General features: G+C 37.9%; 3 protein-coding genes across 5 annotated transcripts in view; 2 read left to right on the top strand and 1 right to left on the bottom strand.

Annotated features, from left to right (window-relative positions):
- Gcat (Glycine C-acetyltransferase) overlaps window positions 1-20000 on the bottom strand; it is a 690239-nt gene that overhangs the window by 436717 nt on the left and 233522 nt on the right. The window lies entirely within an intron of this gene.
- LOC137617971 (mucin-2-like) overlaps window positions 4739-20000 on the top strand; it is a 38106-nt gene continuing 22844 nt past the window's right edge. The window contains exons 1-2 of the mRNA XM_068347899.1: window positions 4739-5927; window positions 16046-16238. Of these exons, the coding sequence (XP_068204000.1) occupies window positions 4739-5927; window positions 16046-16238 (1382 nt within the window). The remainder of the gene's footprint in view (window positions 5928-16045; window positions 16239-20000) is intronic.
- On the top strand, window positions 9324-15901 carry LOC137618161 (uncharacterized). Of its 3 annotated transcripts, XM_068348210.1 has the most exons (4): window positions 9324-10128; window positions 11028-11249; window positions 11351-11455; window positions 11837-15900. In XM_068348210.1, exon 4 carries the CDS (start codon window positions 11966-11968, stop codon window positions 15317-15319), a length of 3354 nt encoding a protein of 1117 aa, XP_068204311.1. In that variant the 5' UTR covers window positions 9324-10128; window positions 11028-11249; window positions 11351-11455; window positions 11837-11965; the 3' UTR covers window positions 15320-15900. The 3 variants fall into 3 exon arrangements, with proteins under 3 accessions (XP_068204311.1, XP_068204310.1, XP_068204308.1); XM_068348209.1 differs by lacking the exon at window positions 11351-11455; XM_068348207.1 differs by having other exon boundaries at window positions 9324-11455; window positions 11837-15901.

Here is a 20000-nt window from a genome sequence, read left to right as displayed (position 1 = left end):
TTTATATTTCTCTACTTTCTTTTTCGTTGATAATTAGCCTACCTGTATTCTTTTCCATTACAATGTGAGTGAAATCATTCAGTTTCTAAATACAGTTTTTATCTGCCAGGGTTTAGGGAACTGGAGAAGGGAGATTATCAAGGACAATTTGCTGAAGATTTGCCAGCGTGTTTTCATTTTCATTATCAGTCCATCTTTTCCTATCTTTCTAAAACGATAAAAAATTTCGAAAAGGCAAATTAGTTGTTTTATCAATCATTTGATTATTCACTTTGTTGAAATGAGATAAAACCAAGTATACTTAAATATTTCTGGTAATTGTTTTGTGATGATTCTAAAATCAACAAACTATACTATACTAAACGAATTTGCACAATCCAATATCCTACAAACAAATGACCAAATTCTTACAGCATTCAAAGTCTTATGCAACATCAAACTGTTATACTTTTTTCTTAAGTCTGACAGTCACCAACATATGATGTCAAGCAGTTGTGTGGTGTTTCGAGAAATTAAGAAATAGCTGATTACCGAGACTACCACTGCAATACAATAAAAACAAATAGCTTGCGAATCTTGATTTACTGGCAAAACTAGCATGTCTAAGGGGAAACAAGCACGTATTATAGTTAGCGTTAGTTTCATAGCATTGAGCCTTAACCCTAGAGGTGTTTGGCTTGTCCCAAAAGCTGCTAGAAGTAGCAGAGTTGGTCTTGGGCACCAAATAACTTTCGATGTCACAAGTTAGTAATTTGAATGGCGTGTATAGGCTCTGGGTTACTGTGTTAAGTAGTTCAGTTGTTTACTTTTGCCTTTGATAAAAGTGTAAAGATGTTTTCAACGATAAGGGATGGAGAAATTTAGGAGTAGATTGAATTACACAAGTGGAAACAAGATCTTTGAAACTAGAAACCTAGAGAATTCTAGTTGGCAGAGCAGTGTATCATTTGGCTTACAGTAACCCAATTTTTACTCTAGGGTTTACTGTATCAACTTTAAAGCTGCTCCAAAAATCCGTATTACTATTGCAGCTATAGCTCTGAACGAAATCTTTAAAATGACTGGATTAGATCATAGAAAAAGTTAATGACTTTCATTTTGAGCATATCGGGATTAGATTTAAAATTAAAATGAATGGCTGTAAAACATATTACAAACTTAAAAAGTGATGTATTCTTTGCTATAATTAGTTACTTCCTGAAAACATGTGGCACTATCACTTACTCAGCGGTATTGAACACTATCAGGCTTTGTAATTAAACAGAATGTACACATTGTGAGTTTCATAAGTTAGAATATAATTTTTTCTGCTTTCTCCGTCTTTTCTCGAATTATTAAACATGCTGCTCTCTCAGTTATAGGTTTGAGTTTACTAAAAATGGGGAGTCTCCTAACACTTTCTTTTCTTGTAAAACCCGAGTTTGATTTTCTTTTGCAACGTACTTTAATTTCTATTTTTTTTTACTATAATTTTCAGGCTTAGTACCAAACACCTGGAGAAATTATTTACTCTATTTTACAGTATTTTATATTTACATTGACTTAAAAAACTAATCAAGTATATTGCAGTTTTCTTATAACCCTAAAGATTTTCTATTGCTAAATTTTTTCATCGGGCACCCTTTTCTATTTTTTGACAATTTTCTATTTCCCCTTATTATTTCAAGTTATTACTATTATATATAAACATCGACCAATTCATCATAGTTTTTTACTGTCTAATGCTGGCAAAAATAAATTCTTACTCTGTATTCTTAAACAAAAAATCCTATAGACATTTGAAGTCTGGCTCTGATCCTATTTTTGTTAAGCACAATTTTGTATCTACTTTTCTAACATGTTTTTCCGTTACAATAATACTATTCGTCCAGTGGTGCTTGGGCTTACCCTGAGTGTTTAAAGACCCATTTTTACAACTTCTATTCTCGTTACCAGTTTAAAGGCTGAGTAAAATGCCCAAAACTAGCCTAGTGAATCTAGCAAAACCTCTATAACACCATCGGGTTTTAACTTTTTCTTCAAACTTCTACTATTGATCTTGAATTGTGTTATTGATTACCCGATTCTCTCATTTTTGTTTCTTTCAATACATTTCTTACTTTTTTCCATTTTTTTCCTCTATATATTCCTACATTAAATATTACAACTTACTTCAGGCTAACTGACTACCATTCAAACTGACTCGATGTTTATGGAAATAAGGTTAACAACTTTTCTCTGAATATTGAGATGGAACAAATCATTCAACACCCAACACAAGTTCATCAGTATCATGACCATGAATACAATTTTTTTTTTTTAACTTAAATTTCTTGACTCAGGCTCAGAAAATATCTGCCACTTTGGGCCCAGTGACCACTACCCCATTTCTCTTACTTGCACCGTCGTTTCTCGTCCAATATAATCACACAAAACATGCTATCGTACTTGAAGAGCTTTCTGCTGAACGAAATATGTCATTCTCCTTTAAGAAATAAATCTGACATCAACCTCATTTTTTGGAAGAATGTATTCCATTTTAGAATTTATCCCTCCTTTCAACCCATTATTGGGGCACCCCAGCCGCTTAGCCAAACAAGTTAAGAGAGCAAACACAGTACACATCCCAAGTCTCTTTCTGCTGCAATTCATCCCTCTTTCATATTCGTTCCTTTAAACATTGAAAGAAAAATTTTCCGCATTATGATGAAATTTTACACCACAATCTTGTACCCTAGTATAAAAATTAGTCATTTGCAACTGAAGGCCTGAACCATTAAAAATACAATCTGATGGATGACCTTAGATTTCCTTTCCTAAATAAAAAGCAATTCTATTTAGTTCTCATTGCCTAGCAAAATTTTCTCTTAGCTACTAGCATCCACTAATTCTGACATCTTCAAGTAGGGTTTCTATCTCCTTACAGATCTGCTAGGTACGCTTGTGGTCTTCTTGGAAACAAACATTGGTTCGTTTGTTATTACAAGCTCTTTTTGGTCCAAAACATACAATTTATTATAGTATTTACACAGAAATGTGTTACAGAGGGTAAATCAACTCCTTAGAAGTCCCACTGATTTCACAAAGAAACTAACAAAATACTTGAAATCACTTAAGTAATTATGCTAAATTGAAGAAGTGCTAACATGTAACCTCCTTCTTGCTATAATCCTCTGAAGAGATAAATGTGCCTTATCACTGATGCTATAATGCTAGCTGCCATGTAATTCTCAAGGCTATTATTCATATCACATAAAATCTATTATATTCTACACTTGTGCAGGAATAGAACATTACAAATAACTAAGTTTACAAGGAACTTTGAAGGACTATCACCTTATTCAATAATCAACAGTAAAATAAAATATGCATGGTTCTACTTACCACAAAATAATTAGCAATTCCTTTTAGAATCTTATGAAACAAATGTATCACTCAATAATATACATCTTTACGAAAATAACAGATATCCCAAATTTTTATAACACAGAAAACTTTCAGAAATCGATTTTAGAGATGTTGCTAATGTTTTCAAAACTTTTCTCAGCACGTTGAGGAAGACTTCTTCTGGATCACTAGTGGGACTTCTACGAAGCAAGATTTATTAGGATCGTCAATCATAGCACACCGGTGACGTGATACATCCCTCTACAAAGGCTTAAATCTTAACTGCAGGCATATACACTAGGAGGCTTGTATTATTGGCTTCTTATATTTGTATATCTTTTTCCAAATATAACACTGATGCTTCATCAAAGTATTACTCGGAGCTCTTCAAGACCCTTTCATATGAATAGAGGTAGAAAGAAGGTAAGTAACAGCTCTGAGGTCTAAAGTAGGTAAGTATTCAATGCTACGGTTGAGGCACAGTGCATGCATGATGGAAGGCTTACTGCCCTTATGATCAATGGTGATGGTGACTCGAGTTTCTGAATGCACTGCAGGCCCCATTATTTTCCCGATAATTTCAAAAGTATTGGTGTCTTCATTCCACAGATAAACGATATTTGCTACTGGTTTTATTAAATAAAGAAATAGACTTACTTCATACCGAAATTTTCTATTCTCAAATTAAACGCGACTTTCGATTTATATCTGGCACTAATATCTTTCATGAATTTCGTGATTTTCAAATTTTATTAGAGACTCGTCATCGAATTTGATCCTCACTTCGACTTATTTTCATACTGTTGATTTGGATTCTTATCAACTGCTCAAATCTTTTTTGCTGTTCAAAATCATATACAAAATACTCACAGGATGGTCAGTGTTCTTTCAAGTTAAAAAAAAAAAAAAAAAAAAAACATTTAAAAGTACCGAGGTTCACTGGTTTTAGGCATTTATCATTGGAATAGCTGTTGGTAGATTGATGCACACTCTAACAGTTGCATATAATTTATAGTGGAATTTTAAAGGTGAATTATTAATTTTAGGACAAGTAATAGCCAGAAAAATTGGAAAATTGTGTAGACAGGTAGTGATACACAGTGAAAATAATAATAAAAAAAAAGTAATACCATCTAGATTTAACTGATAATATGCAATGATAGAAAATCAATGATGCAAATAATGTTTTGAATACCTATGAAACAATAATGCCATGTCCAGCATATTTTGATAATGACTTTAGAGAACATGGTTGAAATCATTTAAGAAATCTTTTCTTCCGAGTATAGATGTGCTTCCGCCAGTACCTACTACCATTCCACCAACAACTCCTCTTGCAGATCCGACAACACTGAAGCCAACAACAACTGCTATGCCACCAATAACTGTCATGCCAACAACAACACCTCCCAACCCAACAACAACTGTCAAACCAACAACACCACCTCCCAACCCAACAACGATTGTCATGCCAACAACACCACCTCCCAACCCAACAACGACTGTCAAACCAACAACAACACCTCCCAACCCAACAACGACTGTCATGCCAACAACACCACCTCCCAACCCAACAACGACTGTCAAACCAACAACAACACCTCCCAACCCAACACCGACTGTCATGCCAACAACAACACCTCCCAACCCAACAACGACTGTCAAACCAACAACACCACCTTCCAACCCAACAACAACAACACCTCCCAAGCCAACAACGACGACTGTCATGCCAACAACAACACCTCCCAACCCAACAACGACTGTCATGCCAACAACGACGACTGTCATGCCAACAACGACGACTGTCATGCCAACAACAACACCGCCCAACCCAACACCGACTGTCATGCCAACAACACCACCTCCCAACCCAACAACGACTGTCAAACCAACAACACCACCTTCAAACCCAACAACAACAACACCTCCCAAGCCAACAACGACGACTGTCATGCCAACAACAACACCTCCCAACCCAAAAACGACTGTCATACCAACAACAACACCTCCCAACCCAACAACGACTGTCATGCCAACAACGACGACTACCATGCCAACAACAACGACTACCATGCCAACAACAACAACTACCATGCCAACAACAACGACTACTATGCCAACAACAACAACTACCATGCCAACAACAACGACTACCATGCCAACAACAACAACTGCCATGCCAACAACAACGACTACCATGCCAACAACAACTACCATGCCAACAACAAAAACTACCATACCAACAACAACGACTACTATGCCAACAACAACAACTACCATGCCAACAACAACGACTACCATGCCAACAACAACAACTACCATGCCAACAACAAAAACTACCATGCCAACAACAACGACTACTATGCCAACAACAAAAACTACCATGCCAACAACAACGACTACTATGCCAACAACAACGACTTCCATGCCAACAACAACAACTACCATGCCAACAACAACGACTACCATGCCAACAACAACAACTACCATGCCAACAACAACATCTGCAGAGTCATCAACAACAGCCACATCTTGTGGTGTTACAAGGGCATACTGCCGTAAGTAGCTATGGCCTATACTTTTTGCTTTGTTAATCTCCAACTACCAAGGATAACAAGTTTACAATCCTTCTTGGTTGATCATCTAAATTGTACTTATGTTTTGATTCTTGAATATATTGAATTCAAATATGCTAATTTGTAGGACAGAAGAGTGGAAGCAGTAAATGAAAATTTGAGAATGCTAGTGGATGTATTTACTTTGAATATAGAAATGATAGTGAAATGGTTGAAAATGGAAAGGTGCCAGATGCTCGTGTGATTTTAAGTGACATGCCTCCGTATAGTCGCTGCAAATATTCTGAGTGAAATAAGCCCCACCCTTTGATGATGTCATAGCCAATCACGTTGTCTCCCATGTTAGCAATGGTTACAATACATCCCCTGACAAATTTCAAACTATATTAACTAATAATTACTTGAAGGGCATGTGTTGTGACTGCTGTTAACATGGAAGACAATGTGATTGGCTATGACGTCATCAAGGGGTGGAGCTAATTTCACCCAAAATTTCTGCAGCAACAATAGTGATTGACCAGTATGTGTGAAAGGTTAGTCTAGATTGAGATAACTTCCCATAGAATGCAACACTCCAGAAATACAGACTATTCATCAAAGGAAAATACTGAATCTTATGGTTTGGAATATTCATATCATGATGCAGATGAGAATAAATGCATGGTAGCTGATTTGGTCAAGGAGAGAAAACTCTTTGAACTGGCACTTAGTGAGGCGAAAGTGAACAAATCAAAATAACAAAAAATAATGGTATGTAGGGTAGTTGAAATGTGAAGGGGTAGAATATTTCTCTATTTTTCAGACAAACCTGAAATAAATAGCTTCATAATGATGTACAGTACTATATTATTAGAACTTTTATGAAAGTTTTTATTTCCCATTTATCAATGATTGCTCCCTAAAACTTTGACTTTTGCATGAAATTAAGTATGTACATTCAATTTCATTTATTGCTTGCCAAACACCATATGAATAAAACATAATGTCATGTACGAGTGGAAACTTCTTCACAGTTAGGGTTAGCGATTGGGAACCTGTTAAGTCTCTGATGACAGGAAATAAGAGTCCCTGGTGTATTATTTCAATGAATGTAATGTCAAGACTGACTGTGACAGGATTAAAACTTTTGATAGTATGAGCATATGTTTCAGGAATAGAAAACTGAAAGAGAATCTTATGTTGAATTCTGAATCTGTATCCTGTCTGGATTCTTTTGGAAAAAATGAAAGGAAAACTGGGCTATGAAAATTGGGTGTATGGATAGGTGACAGAGAAGGAAATATTGTTGTTAGTAGGAATGAGTTCCTGGAATAAGGGAAAAGGGACAAAATCTAGTAGAAATCTGTCTGCCAGGAGACTTGTTATTTGAAATAAATTATTTCAAATGAAAAACAGTAATAACTAATTACTGTGTCAGTAAAAATGTGATGGTTTTGATGTGGAAAAGAGGATTGGCCTGGGGATATATCTTATCATAACTCAGTTGAAGCAAAAGTTAAATTTGATATAAGTAAGAAAGGAAAGTGAGAAAATGAGTCACTAAATGTAATAAAGACAGGTGAGTTAGATAAGAAGGATGTACAAAAGGGCTTATGTAGAAAAACTGGATTAACTGTGGGGTAGGGTTTAAGTAAAGGAATGACTGAAAGGTCAGTTTTTAAAATTACATGTGCAGGTCATTGGATCAGCATGGAGTATCTGGGGGAGTATGAGGACAGGGAGAGGTTGGAGGAAGGGATAAAATTTATAGTAAAGGAAAACAGAAGTTTTGATCTCTCCAATTTAATAAAGGGCAATGTCTGCCAGTATATATATATATATATATATATATATACGCATATTTCCTGCCACGCAGTAGAATCGTTCGACATGTGAATATATGGTGTCTCCCCGTCCCTCGGGTAGGGGGCTTAAAAATTCCGTGGTCCGAAAATTCCACCCACGAAAATTTCACCCATGTAAAATTCCACCCACGAAAGTTCCACCCATATTTTCTATATTTTTTATTTTCTTTCATTTATTTAATCATTAGACCAAATGAAACTTTGTTTATTTCATATCAATAACTGAAGGTTTAAATGTTAACAAAATTTTTTACTATATATATATATATATATATATGCACACACACACACACACACACATATATATATATATATATATGCACACACACACACACACACACATATATATATATATATATATATATTATGGGTGATTATTTTAAACAACTATCTTCGTTAAACAATCACCATCCTACAGACTAGTATTGAAACAGTTGTTTGTTTATTTTAAAGAACTATCTTCGTTAAACAATCACTATCGTTGGTGTCCAACGCGGAAGAGGTGAACGGAGACGGAGAGTTGAACCTCTTTTCCCTATCGAAATGTGGAATGTACATGAGTGTACTCTACATAACGTACCGAGGACAAACAATCATGTGGAAGGTTTTAATAGTGCTCTAAGAACGTTGTTAACAAGTATCCATCCAAATTTATGGACACTTTGCTCATCACTCCAAAAAGAGGAAGCTCTAACCCAAACTAAAATTATTCATTTAAGACGAGGAGACGAGGCTCAGAAAAGAAAGAAATATAAGTCTATAAATGACAGACTTATAAATCTTGTAGAAAATTATGAGCCATCATACATATTAGAATTTCTGAAAGGTATAGCACATAACTTGCATGGTTAAATAAATTTAATTTCTTTTGTTTGAATTTTAATTTTGCATAGGTTGCAATACGAAATGGATACAATCAATAAATATTATTTTATGTATTTAATATTGTCTGTTTCCTTTACCATATGTATAACAGTAATTTCAACCTCACTTTCAATGGATACAATCAATAACTATTAATTTTATGTTTTAAAAATTGTTTGTGTTTCCTTTCCCATATGTATAATAGTAATTTCAACCTCACTTTCAATGGATGCAATCAATAAATATTATTTAATGTTTTAAAAATTGTCTGTGTTTCCTTTCCCACACGTATTATAGTCATTTCAACCTCACTTTTTTTATTAAACATACATGAAAGACAAGATGTAGAAATTCTTTGTGGGTGGAATTTCCGTGGGTGGAACTTGACGTGGGTGAAATTTTCGGGGGTGGAATTTGGTGGGAGGAATGTTCGTGGGTGGAATTTTCGTGGGTGGAATTTACATAGCACCAAAAATTCAAGGCATTAAATGACATTTCTATTTTATGTTCTACATTCTTTGGATAACATCGTCTGGCAAAATACACACACACACGCCCATATATATATATATATATATATATATATATATATATATATATATATATATATATATATATATATATATATATATATATATATATATATATATATATATATATATATGAATTGTCAAGTTTTCACTCCACTATTGTACATAATGAATATTATAAACTGTTTTTAGTATTTTCTTACTTTCTTTATGCACGCCCTCTGTTGATTGCTTTCTTAACTTTCATCCTTCCTTGTCCAGAGCAAAGTCTCTTTTCCCGTTATTCCTCCTTTATGTTCTTAGTTTTGTTTACTTTGGTACTTCAAATTTCTTGTTAAGTTAGGTGTATTCTTCCTGTTCTGAAGACAGTGTTCGTGGCTCTTTCTCCTATTACTAAGTGTATTTTGTTATTTAGATATGTTGAATTGTGTTGAATTATTGAACTATTTGCCATATGTTTAATTATTATAGTGAAGTGTTTTGTTGAAACAATTTCGTTCATGTATAAGTTTCAAGTAATTAATGTTAATTTGTATAATTAGTTATTAATAATTATAATAAGAGATTGCTGAGTTTCGTTCACCCGACCATGGTTTCGCACAGTTTGGATTTTATTTTGGTGGAATATTATTTTTATTATGCTTCCTACTGAGTGTTAGCTAAGGCCATCTTTAAGCTAAAGTATTTACCACTGAATACGAGGACATTCAGCTTAGGCATGTCATAATTTGGGGGCATGTCCGGGATTCCAAATCTGTTGTGCGATTATAAACTGTTGAAATGTTTTTGGTGAATTTTTAAGAACTGTTGGTGAACGATATGTCCATATATTGTGCTTCATTGATTTGTACAGTTAGTGCCACGCTACGCTGTTCTTCGCTTTCATTAAACTGTGTTTGACAGTAGTTCCAGGCAAGAATACACCTCATCTCTCCTTAAACCAAGGTAAAGTATTTTTGAAGGATAAGTCGATAACAAGTGTTAATTGACAGGGATCTGTGTGAATCACCTCTTATGCCCGCCTCATTAATATTTTCCACAATAAAGGTCACCCTCGCTATCATATAAGTGTTAAGTTACGTTAATCTTACGTTACCTTGCACATCATTGTTTAGCTCCCGACCTTTCGGATTAGCAAAATCCACTGTACTCCTTTTAAAGTCTAATCATTGCGGAAGTATTTGTTCATTCTCGCACTTTTAGTGTACCTCGAACACTCCGTGATTCCAGACTTTCTGTAATTACTGAATTGCGCTAGTTTAACTCCCCAAGATTAGACATGTGGTTTAGTCAGGTTGCTGCGTATATCTTTAGGTAATTACCATTCTGTAACTAGCAGTTGTTATTCGTATTTAAATACTTCTCTCGCTGTCTGTTAGCGTTCTATTATAAGTACAGTAATAGCGTTGGGCTGCAGTTACCTAAATTTATCATTATAGGTTTTCGGTAGTAAATATAACTTGTTACATTTGTTTACGTTAGGAGCAATGTACGTGTGGCTACTGTTAACTTTATTTTATAAATATGAATACTGTTTAGAATGATTAACAGTTTAATGTGTTCGCGTTTAGTCAGCCATTCATTGTTAGGTAGGTAGGATTTGTTGTATTTACATAGGCCTAAGTGCTGTGTAGTGAGTAATTAAACCTTGTTCAAAATGCCTTTTAATCTAGAGAGCTTTACTGGAAACCCCAAAGAGGAATTATCTACGCTCAGGTATGCTACTAAACAGGATCTGCGTGACCTAGCAGCGAAATGTAACATTGTGGTTGATCCTGCTTATGTGAAGGCTAGATTACTGAGTAACATTTTGGATTATTTAATTAACCAAGAGATTATTACAGATGATGAAGAAGTACAAGCACTCAGAATTGCAGCAGGAGTACTTCCGCCTGTTCCAGTAGATACAGAAGTAGAGAAAATAAGGCTTCAATTGCAGTTAGAGAAGGTAAAGAAGGAAACGACCGAACGGGAGCTCTATCTAGAAGAGAAGAGAGCAGAAGCGAGAGAGAAGGAGCGAGAAGCAGAGATAAGACACCAGATAAAACTCCAGGAGCTTTCTTCAGGTAAGAGAAAGGAAGCCACACTCCCTGCTACGTTTGAAGTTTTTAAAGCAAGTAAGCTTGTACCTGATTTCGATGAGAAAGATCCTGAGGTTTTCTTCCAGAACTTTGAACAAATCGCAGAAACCTTGAACTGGCCTGTAGAATTCTGGTCTCTGCTCATCAGGAACAAAGTGAAGGGTAAAGCTGCATTTGTTGCTTCACAACTGGTAAGTGAAAATGACTATACAGTGTTAAAGAAAACTATCTTGGATGCGTACTCCATTACCATAGAAGGGTACAGACAAAATTTTAGAAATTCTGTTAAAACTTTCAACCAAACTTTTGTAGAATTTTGTAGTCTCAAAAATAGGCAGTTGAATAAGTGGTTAGAAAGAGCAGGTGTTGATAACTTCGAATCATTTAAGAATTTGATTCTTCTAGAAGAATTTTTGAGGAAAGTGCCTACTCGTATCTCAACCTTCATTCATTTTAAAGGTGAAACACTGGTAAAGAAGGCAGCTAGTCTCGCCGATGATTACCTCTTAATCCATAAATCACAAAAGGGTCAAACTAACAAATCATCTCCTTCCTTTTCCAAATCTCCCCAGGTATCCTGTGCTTACTGCAAGAAAGAGGGCCACACTATTGAAAATTGTCCACTTCCCCAGTGCAAAACTTCAAAAGCAAAAGAAGGTAAAAATGCCCAGTCAAGGAGCACATGCCATGTGACTACTCCGATGGAAGGGTTGCAGCCGTTTGAAGGATTTATTTGTGATGTTACTGTAAATGGTACTTCACTGAAGTGCCTCAGAGACTCTGGTTCCTCTCAGTCTATATTGGCAGACTTAGGTTCGAAGAATCTAACTTACACTAGGGAGTTTGTAACTATTTCAGATTTAACCTCTTCCAGGACTCTGCCTCTTGCTGAAGTGGAAATTGTTAGTCCTTACTTTACAGGAAAGGCTAAAGTAGCTGTGTTAAAGCAAGCCTTGCCGTGTTCTCCAGTAGAGCTGATCTTGGGTAATGATCTAGCAGGGTCACAGGTGAAAACTAATTTTATTATTTCAGATCCTGATTTCGTAATCCAAGAAGAAAGTAAATCCATAGAATCTCCACCAGCTATAACTCAGGTTGTGACTAGGAATACTTCCAGGGCAGGACACTTGAAAAGTGAGAGTAAAACTACTGGAAGAACTATGGAGGCCTTAGACTTGGTGAATGTAGGTAAGAAAGAGTTTACCGAGCTACAGAAAGAGGACCCCAGCCTTAGTGAACTTTGGAAAAAGGTGAGAATTCCAGATGAAAATCCAAAATTGCCATATTTTTATGTGAATAAAGGTATTCTCTGCAGGCATTTCAGGTCGCCACAGATTAATTCTAACCATACTTGGAGGGATTGCCACCAAATAGTCATTCCTCAACCTCTAAGACTTTCCTTGTTAGACCTCGCTCATTCTGCAGAATCCCACTTAGGGGTCAACAAGACCTACAAAAGAGTAAGTGAAGACTATTATTGGCCAGGCCTTGGTAAAGATATTAAGAGCTATGTTGCTTCATGTCACCATTGTCAGGTTACAGGTCAACCTAACCAGAGAATCCCGCCAGCACCACTCCAGAACGTACTAGTACCCAAAACTCCTTTTTACAAACTCATCATAGATTGCGTTGGTCCCTTACCAAAGACTAAGAGAGGGAATGAATACATACTGACTGCTATGTGTCCCACTTCAAGGTACCCTTTGGCATTTGCAATCAAAAACATAAATGCAAAGACTATATTACTTAACCTTAGGAAGATTTTCACTGTTTTAGGATTTCCCTATGAATTACAATGTGACCAGGGAACTAATTTTACAAGCCATGTCTTCAAACAAACTATGCATACATTGAATATTCATAATGTTAACTCCTCTATATATCATCCACAGACAAATGGTGCCCTGGAAAGGTTCCATCAAACCTTGAAGAACCTTTTGCGCAAGTACAGCAGTGAAACGGCAAATCATTGGGATGAGGACCTCGATCTCCTAATGTATGTTTTTCGATGCACTCCACATGATTCCACAGGGATATCTCCCTTTGAGGCATTGTTTGGTCGTCGACCACGAACTGTATTGGGTATGGTGAAAGAAAATATTTTGCATCAGAAACCAGAGGAGACTACTAACACGTTGCAATATATTAAAGACCTTAAAAGTAAGTTTCATCAGATAAATGATTTGGTATGTTCTAACCTCCTTTCCTCGCAACAAGTAATGCAGCAACAGGGGAACAAGAAAGCCAGGTTAAGGGAGTTCCAGAAAGGTGACCAGGTACTTTTATACCATCCAATTCCAGGAGCTCCATTGAGAGAGAAGTTTGCCGGCCCATATACAGTCCTAGAACGTCTTTCTAAGGTAAACTATGTAATTAGTACCCCAGATAGGAGGAAGGACACACAATTGGTTCATGTGAACTTGTTGAAGCGGTACCAAAGTAGAGTAAATAGTGGACCACCTCGAGTAACATTGGTGACTACCTCAACTCTTAGGTCTAAAGATGACTATCCTGTTACTACTAATGAAGACCCTGATGAAGATCCAGAACTGATTAATATTAGTGATTTAACTAACTCTAAGATAATGGGTAAGCTTGACTCCTTCTTATCACACTTGTCTACAAATGAAAGCAAAGAACTAAACTCCTTACTAACCAGTTTTCAGGACTTGTGCACTGATGATCCAGGAACCTGTAACCTCATTCAACATGACATCTTGCTGGAGCCGGGAACACAGCCCATCAGACAACCATTTTACAGAGCGATAGGAAAGAAGCTTGAATCCTTAAGGTCAGAGGTACAGTACTTGATAGATCACAAGTTAGCAGTCCCAAGTACCTCCCCTTGGGCTTCACCTTGTATACTTGTACCTAAAGCAAACGGTAAGTTACGACTATGTACAGACTACCGCAGACTGAATAAGGTCACCATTAAAAATTCTTTTCCTTTGCCACGGATCAATGATATTTTAGACAATATAAGTAATTCAAAGATTTTGACTCAGATTGATTTACTAAAAGGGTACTATCAGGTAAAACTGACCCCAAAGGCCCAATCAATCTCTGCTTTTGTAACACCCTTTGGCCTATTTGAATATGTGGTTATGCCTTTTGGGCTCTCTAATGCCCCTGCTACATTTCAGAGGCTGATGGCAGAGGTAATCAGAGATTTGCCTAATGTCTATGTGTACTTGGACGATATAGTCATAGCAAACATGACTTGGGAGGAACATCTGCACACACTCTCAAATCTGTTTACACGACTACGTACTGTAGGTCTCACCATCAACTTAGCCAAGAGTTCATTTGGGCAAGCTAAGGTTGTATACCTTGGTCATTATTTGGGCAGTGGAGAAATAATGCCAAAAGATGCTAATATTGAGAGTGTAATGAATATACCTGTACCCCTTTCAAAATCTCAACTTAAGACCTTTTTAGGTATGGTCTCTTATTATTCCAAATTCATTAAAAATTTCGCAATTCTTGCTGCTCCATTATATGCACTACTATCTAACAAAGTAACCTTTGTTTGGACTAAGGAATTAGACAATCTTTTCAATCAGCTTAAAGGTATCTTGATCTCTAAACCAATTTTAAGGGCACCAGACTTCTCAAAGGAATTTTTATTACAGGTAGACGCCAGTGGCACAGGTTATGGAGCTGTACTTCTGCAATCTTATGCTCCTAATGACACCAGCTGTATTCCAACACTGCATTACCTACCAGTAGCCTATCACTCGAGATTTTTCAGAGGAGCACAAACCAGATGGGCTACCGTGGAGAAGGAGCTTTATGCGATAGTAGCTTCTTTACAACACTTCCAACCTTATCTTGAAGGTCATCGTCGGGTCATTGTCTTTACTGATCACCGACCTCTCACGTTCCTCAACCGTGCCAGACTCAAAAATCTGAAACTCTTGCGGTGGTCTTACATCCTTGGCACCTTTAATATTCAGCTTCAAAGCATCAAGGGAACCAACAACACCATTGCAGACACCTTGTCACGCCTTCCATCAGCATCTTCAGCTGGATCCACCGCTATGGACCCATCTTAGTGGGGGGGGAATTGTCAAGTTTTCACTCCACTATTGTACATAATGAATATTATAAACTGTTTTTAGTATTTTCTTACTTTCTTTATGCACGCCCTCTGTTGATTGCTTTCTTAACTTTCATCCTTCCTTGTCCAGAGCAAAGTCTCTTTTCCCGTTATTCCTCCTTTATGTTCTTAGTTTTGTTTACTTTGGTACTTCAAATTTCTTGTTAAGTTAGGTGTATTCTTCCTGTTCTGAAGACAGTGTTCGTGGCTCTTTCTCCTATTACTAAGTGTATTTTGTTATTTAGATATGTTGAATTGTGTTGAATTATTGAACTATTTGCCATATGTTTAATTATTATAGTGAAGTGTTTTGTTGAAACAATTTCGTTCATGTATAAGTTTCAAGTAATTAATGTTAATTTGTATAATTAGTTATTAATAATTATAATAAGAGATTGCTGAGTTTCGTTCACCCGACCATGGTTTCGCACAGTTTGGATTTTATTTTGGTGGAATATTATTTTTATTATGCTTCCTACTGAGTGTTAGCTAAGGCCATCTTTAAGCTAAAGTATTTACCACTGAATACGAGGACATTCAGCTTAGGCATGTCATAACATATATATATATACATATATATATATATATATATATATATATATATATATATATATATATATATATATATATATATATATATAATATATATATATATAATATATTTATCTATCTTCACCATTAGCTGACTGCGGCGTTGCACAGGTTACCGCAGATGGAATAAGAATCGTCAACGGTACAGCAGCTGCCGAAAACGAATATCCTTACCAAGTCATCGTTAATCCAACCATAGCTGGAAGTACTTATCAATGTGGAGGCTCCATCATCAAGAAAAGGTGGATCCTCACCGCTGCTCACTGCTTTTTCGATCAAAATCAGTAAGTAGTGCTCTAGAACATCCCTGTCTGTTCTGATGACAACACATTGTTATGGAACCTCCCTGTCTGTTCTGGTGCCAACCCCTTGCTCTAGAACTTCCCTGTCAGTTCTGATGCCAACCCCTTGCTCCTGAACCTCCCTGTTTGTTCTGATGACAAACCTTTACACTAAAACCTCACTGTCTGTTCTGATGCCAACCACTTGCTCTATAACCTCCTTGTCTGTTCTGATGCCAACCCCTTGCTCTAGAACTTCCCTGTCAGTTCTGGTGCCAACCCCTTGCTCTTGAACCTCACTGTTTGTTCTAATGACAAACCCTTGCTCTGGAACCTCACTGTCTGTTCTAATGCCAACTTCTTGCTCTATAACCTGCCTGTCTGTTCTGATGCCAACTACTTGCCCTAAAACTACCCTGTCAGTTCTGATGTCAACCCCTTGCTCTTGAACCTCCCTGTTTGTTCTGATGACAACCCCTTACACTAGAACCTCACTGTCTGTTTTGATGCCAACCTCTTGCTCTATAACCTCCCTGTCTGTTCTGATGCCAACCTCTTGCTCTAAAACCTCTCTGCTTGTTCTGATGACAACCCCTTACACAAGAACCTAGCTGTTCTGATGCCAACCCCTTGCTCTATAACCTCCCAATCCCTTGCTCTAGAACTTCCCTGTTTGTTCTGATGTCAACCCCTTGCTCTTGAACCTCCCTGTTTTTTCTGATGACAACCCCTTGTTCATGAATCTCCATTTCTGATACCAATCCCTTGCCCAAGATCTTCCCTGTCTGTTCTAATGCCAACTCCTTGCTCAAGAACTTCCCTGTCAGTTCTAATGCCAACCCTTTGCTCTTGAACCTCACTGTCTGTTCTGATGCCAAACCCTTGCTTTAGGACCTCCCTGTCAGTTCTGATGCCAACCCCTTGCTCTTGAACCTCCCTGTTTGTACTGATGATAACCAATTGCTCTTGAATCTCCCTTTATGATACCAATCCCTTGCCCTAGATCTTCTCTGTCTGTTCTCATGCCAACTCCTTGCTGTAAAACTTTCCTGTCAGTTTTGATGACAACTCCTTAAACTAAAACCTCACAGTCTGTTCTGATGCCAAACCCTTACTCTTGAACCTCCCAGTCTGTTTTGATGACAACCCCTTACACTAGAACCTCCCTGTCTGTTCTGATTCCCACCCCTTGCTCTTGAATCTCCCTTTCTTTTCTGATACCAATCCCCTGTTCTAGATTTTCCCTGTCTGTTCTGATGCCAACCCCTTGCTCTAGAACTTCCCTGTTAGTCAGTTCTGATACCAAACCCTTGCTCTTGAACCTCCCTGTCTGTTCTGATGCCATCTCCTTACTCTAAAACCTCCCTGTCTGTTCTTATGGCAACCCCTTGCCGTAGAACCTCCTTGTCTGTTCTGGTAGTATCTAATTGCTTTAGAACTTCCCTGGCTTTCCTAATGCAAACTCCTTGTCTGTTCTGATGTCATCCCATTGTTCTAGAACCTCCTTGTTTGTTCTGATGCCATCTCCTGGCTCTACAAACTCCCTGTCTGTTCTTAGGGCAGCCCTTTGCTCTAAAAAATCCTTGTCTTTTCTGATGCCATCTCCTTGCTCTTCAACCTCCCTGTTTGTTCTGATGACATCCCCTTGCTCTTGAATCTCCCTTTCTGATACCAATCCCTTGCTCTAGATCCTCCCTGTCTGTTCTAATGCCAACTCCTTGCTGTATAACTTCCCAGTCAGTTCTGATGACAACCCCTTACACTAAAACCTCAATATCTGTTCTGATGCCAACCCCTTGCTCTTGACCCTCCCTGTCTGTTCTGATGACAACCCCTTACACTAGAACCTCCCTGTCTCTTCTGATTCCCACCCTTGCTCTTGAATCTCCCTTTCTTTTCTGATACCAATCCCTTGTTCTAGATTTTCCCTGTCTGTTCTGATGCCAACCCCTTGCTCTGGAACTTCCCTGTTAGTCAGTTCTGATACCAAACCCTTGCTCTTGAACCTCCCTGTCTGTTCTGATGCCATCTCCTTGATCTAAAACCTCCCTGTCTATTTTTATGGCAACCCCTTGCTGTAGAACCTCCTAGTCTGTTCTGGTAGCATCTACTTGCTTTAGAACTTCCCTGGCTTTTCTAAACCGAACTCCTTGTCTGTTCTGATGTCACCCCCTTGCTCTAGAACCTCCTTGTTTGTTCTGATGCCATCTCCTGGCTCTACAAACTCCCTGTCTGTTCTTAGGGCAGCCCCTTGCTCTAGAAAATCCTAGTCTTTTCTGATGCCATCTCCTTGCTCTAGAACCTCCCTGTCTATTTTGATGCGAACCCCTTGTCTGTTCTGACGTCATCTCCTTGCTCTAGAACTTCCTTGATTGTTCTGATGCCATATCCTGGCTCTAGAACTTCCCAGTCAGTTCTGATGCCAACCCTTTGCTCTTGAGCCTCACTGTCTGTTCTAATGCCAACACCTTGCTTTTGGACCTCCCTGTCTGTTCTGATGCCAACACCTTGCTTTTGGACCTCCCTGTCTGTTCTGATGCCAACCCCTTCCTCTTCAACCTCCCTGTTTGTTCTGATGACATCCCCTTGCTCTTGAATCTCCCTTTCTGATACCAATCTCTTGCCCTAGATCCTCCCTGTCTGTTCTAATGCCAACTCCTTGCTGTATAACTTCCCTGTCAGTTCTGATGACAACCCCTTACACTAGAACCTCAATGACTGTTCTGATGCCAACTCCTTGCTCTTGACCCTCCGTGTCTGTTCTGGTGACAATCCCTTACACTAGAACCTCCCTGTCTGTTCTGATTTTTACCCCTTGCTCTTGAATCTCTCTTTCTTTTCTGATACCAATCCCTTGTTCTAGATTTTCCCTGTCTGTTCTGATGTCAACCCCTTGCTCTAAAAATTCCCTGTCAGTCAGTTCTGATATAAAACCCATGCTCTTGAACCTCCCTGTCTGTTCTTATGCCATCTCCATGCTCTAAAACCTCCCTGTCTGTTCTTATGGCAACCCCTTACTGTAGAACCTCCTTGTCTGTTTTGGTAGCATCTACTTGCTTTAAAACTTTCCTGGCTTTTTTAATGCAAACTCCTTGTCTGTTCTGATGTCATCCCCTTCCTCTAGAACCTCCTTGTTTTTTCTGATGCCATCTCCTGGCTCTACAAACTCCCTGTCTGTTCTTAGGGCATCCCCTTGCTCTAGAAAATCCTTGTCTTTTCTGATGCAATCTACTTGCTCTAGAACCTCCCTGTTTGGATTGAAGCGAACCCCTTGTCTGTTCGATGTCATCTCCTTGCTCTAGAACCTCTTTGTTTGTTCTGATGCCATCTCCTGCCTCTAGAAACATCCTGTCTGTTCTTATGACAACCCATTGCTCTAGAACCTCCTCATCTTTTTTGATGCCATCTCCTTGCTTTAGAACCTCCGTCTTTTCTGATGAGAACCCCTTGTATTTTCTGATGTCATCTCCTTGCCCTAGAACATCCATGTTTGTTCTGATGACAATCCACTGCTCTTGAATCTCCCTTTCTGATACCCATCCCTTGCCCTAGATCTCCCCTGTCTGTTCTAATGCCAACTCCTTGCTGTAAAACTTCCCTGTCAGTTTTGATGACAACTCCTTAAACTAAAACCTCACTGTCTGTTCTGATGCCAAACCCTTACTCTTGAACCTCCCAGTCTGTTTTGATGACAACCCCTTACACTAGAACCACCCTGTCTGTTCTGATTCCCACCCCTTGCTCTTGAACCTCACTGTCTGTTCT

This window comes from Palaemon carinicauda, chromosome 24 (genome assembly GCF_036898095.1).
Source record: "Palaemon carinicauda isolate YSFRI2023 chromosome 24, ASM3689809v2, whole genome shotgun sequence".
NCBI lineage: Eukaryota > Metazoa > Arthropoda > Malacostraca > Decapoda > Palaemonidae > Palaemon > Palaemon carinicauda.
Note: the sequence above shows the minus strand (reverse complement) of the source record. Positions and strands in the feature narration are given on the sequence as shown.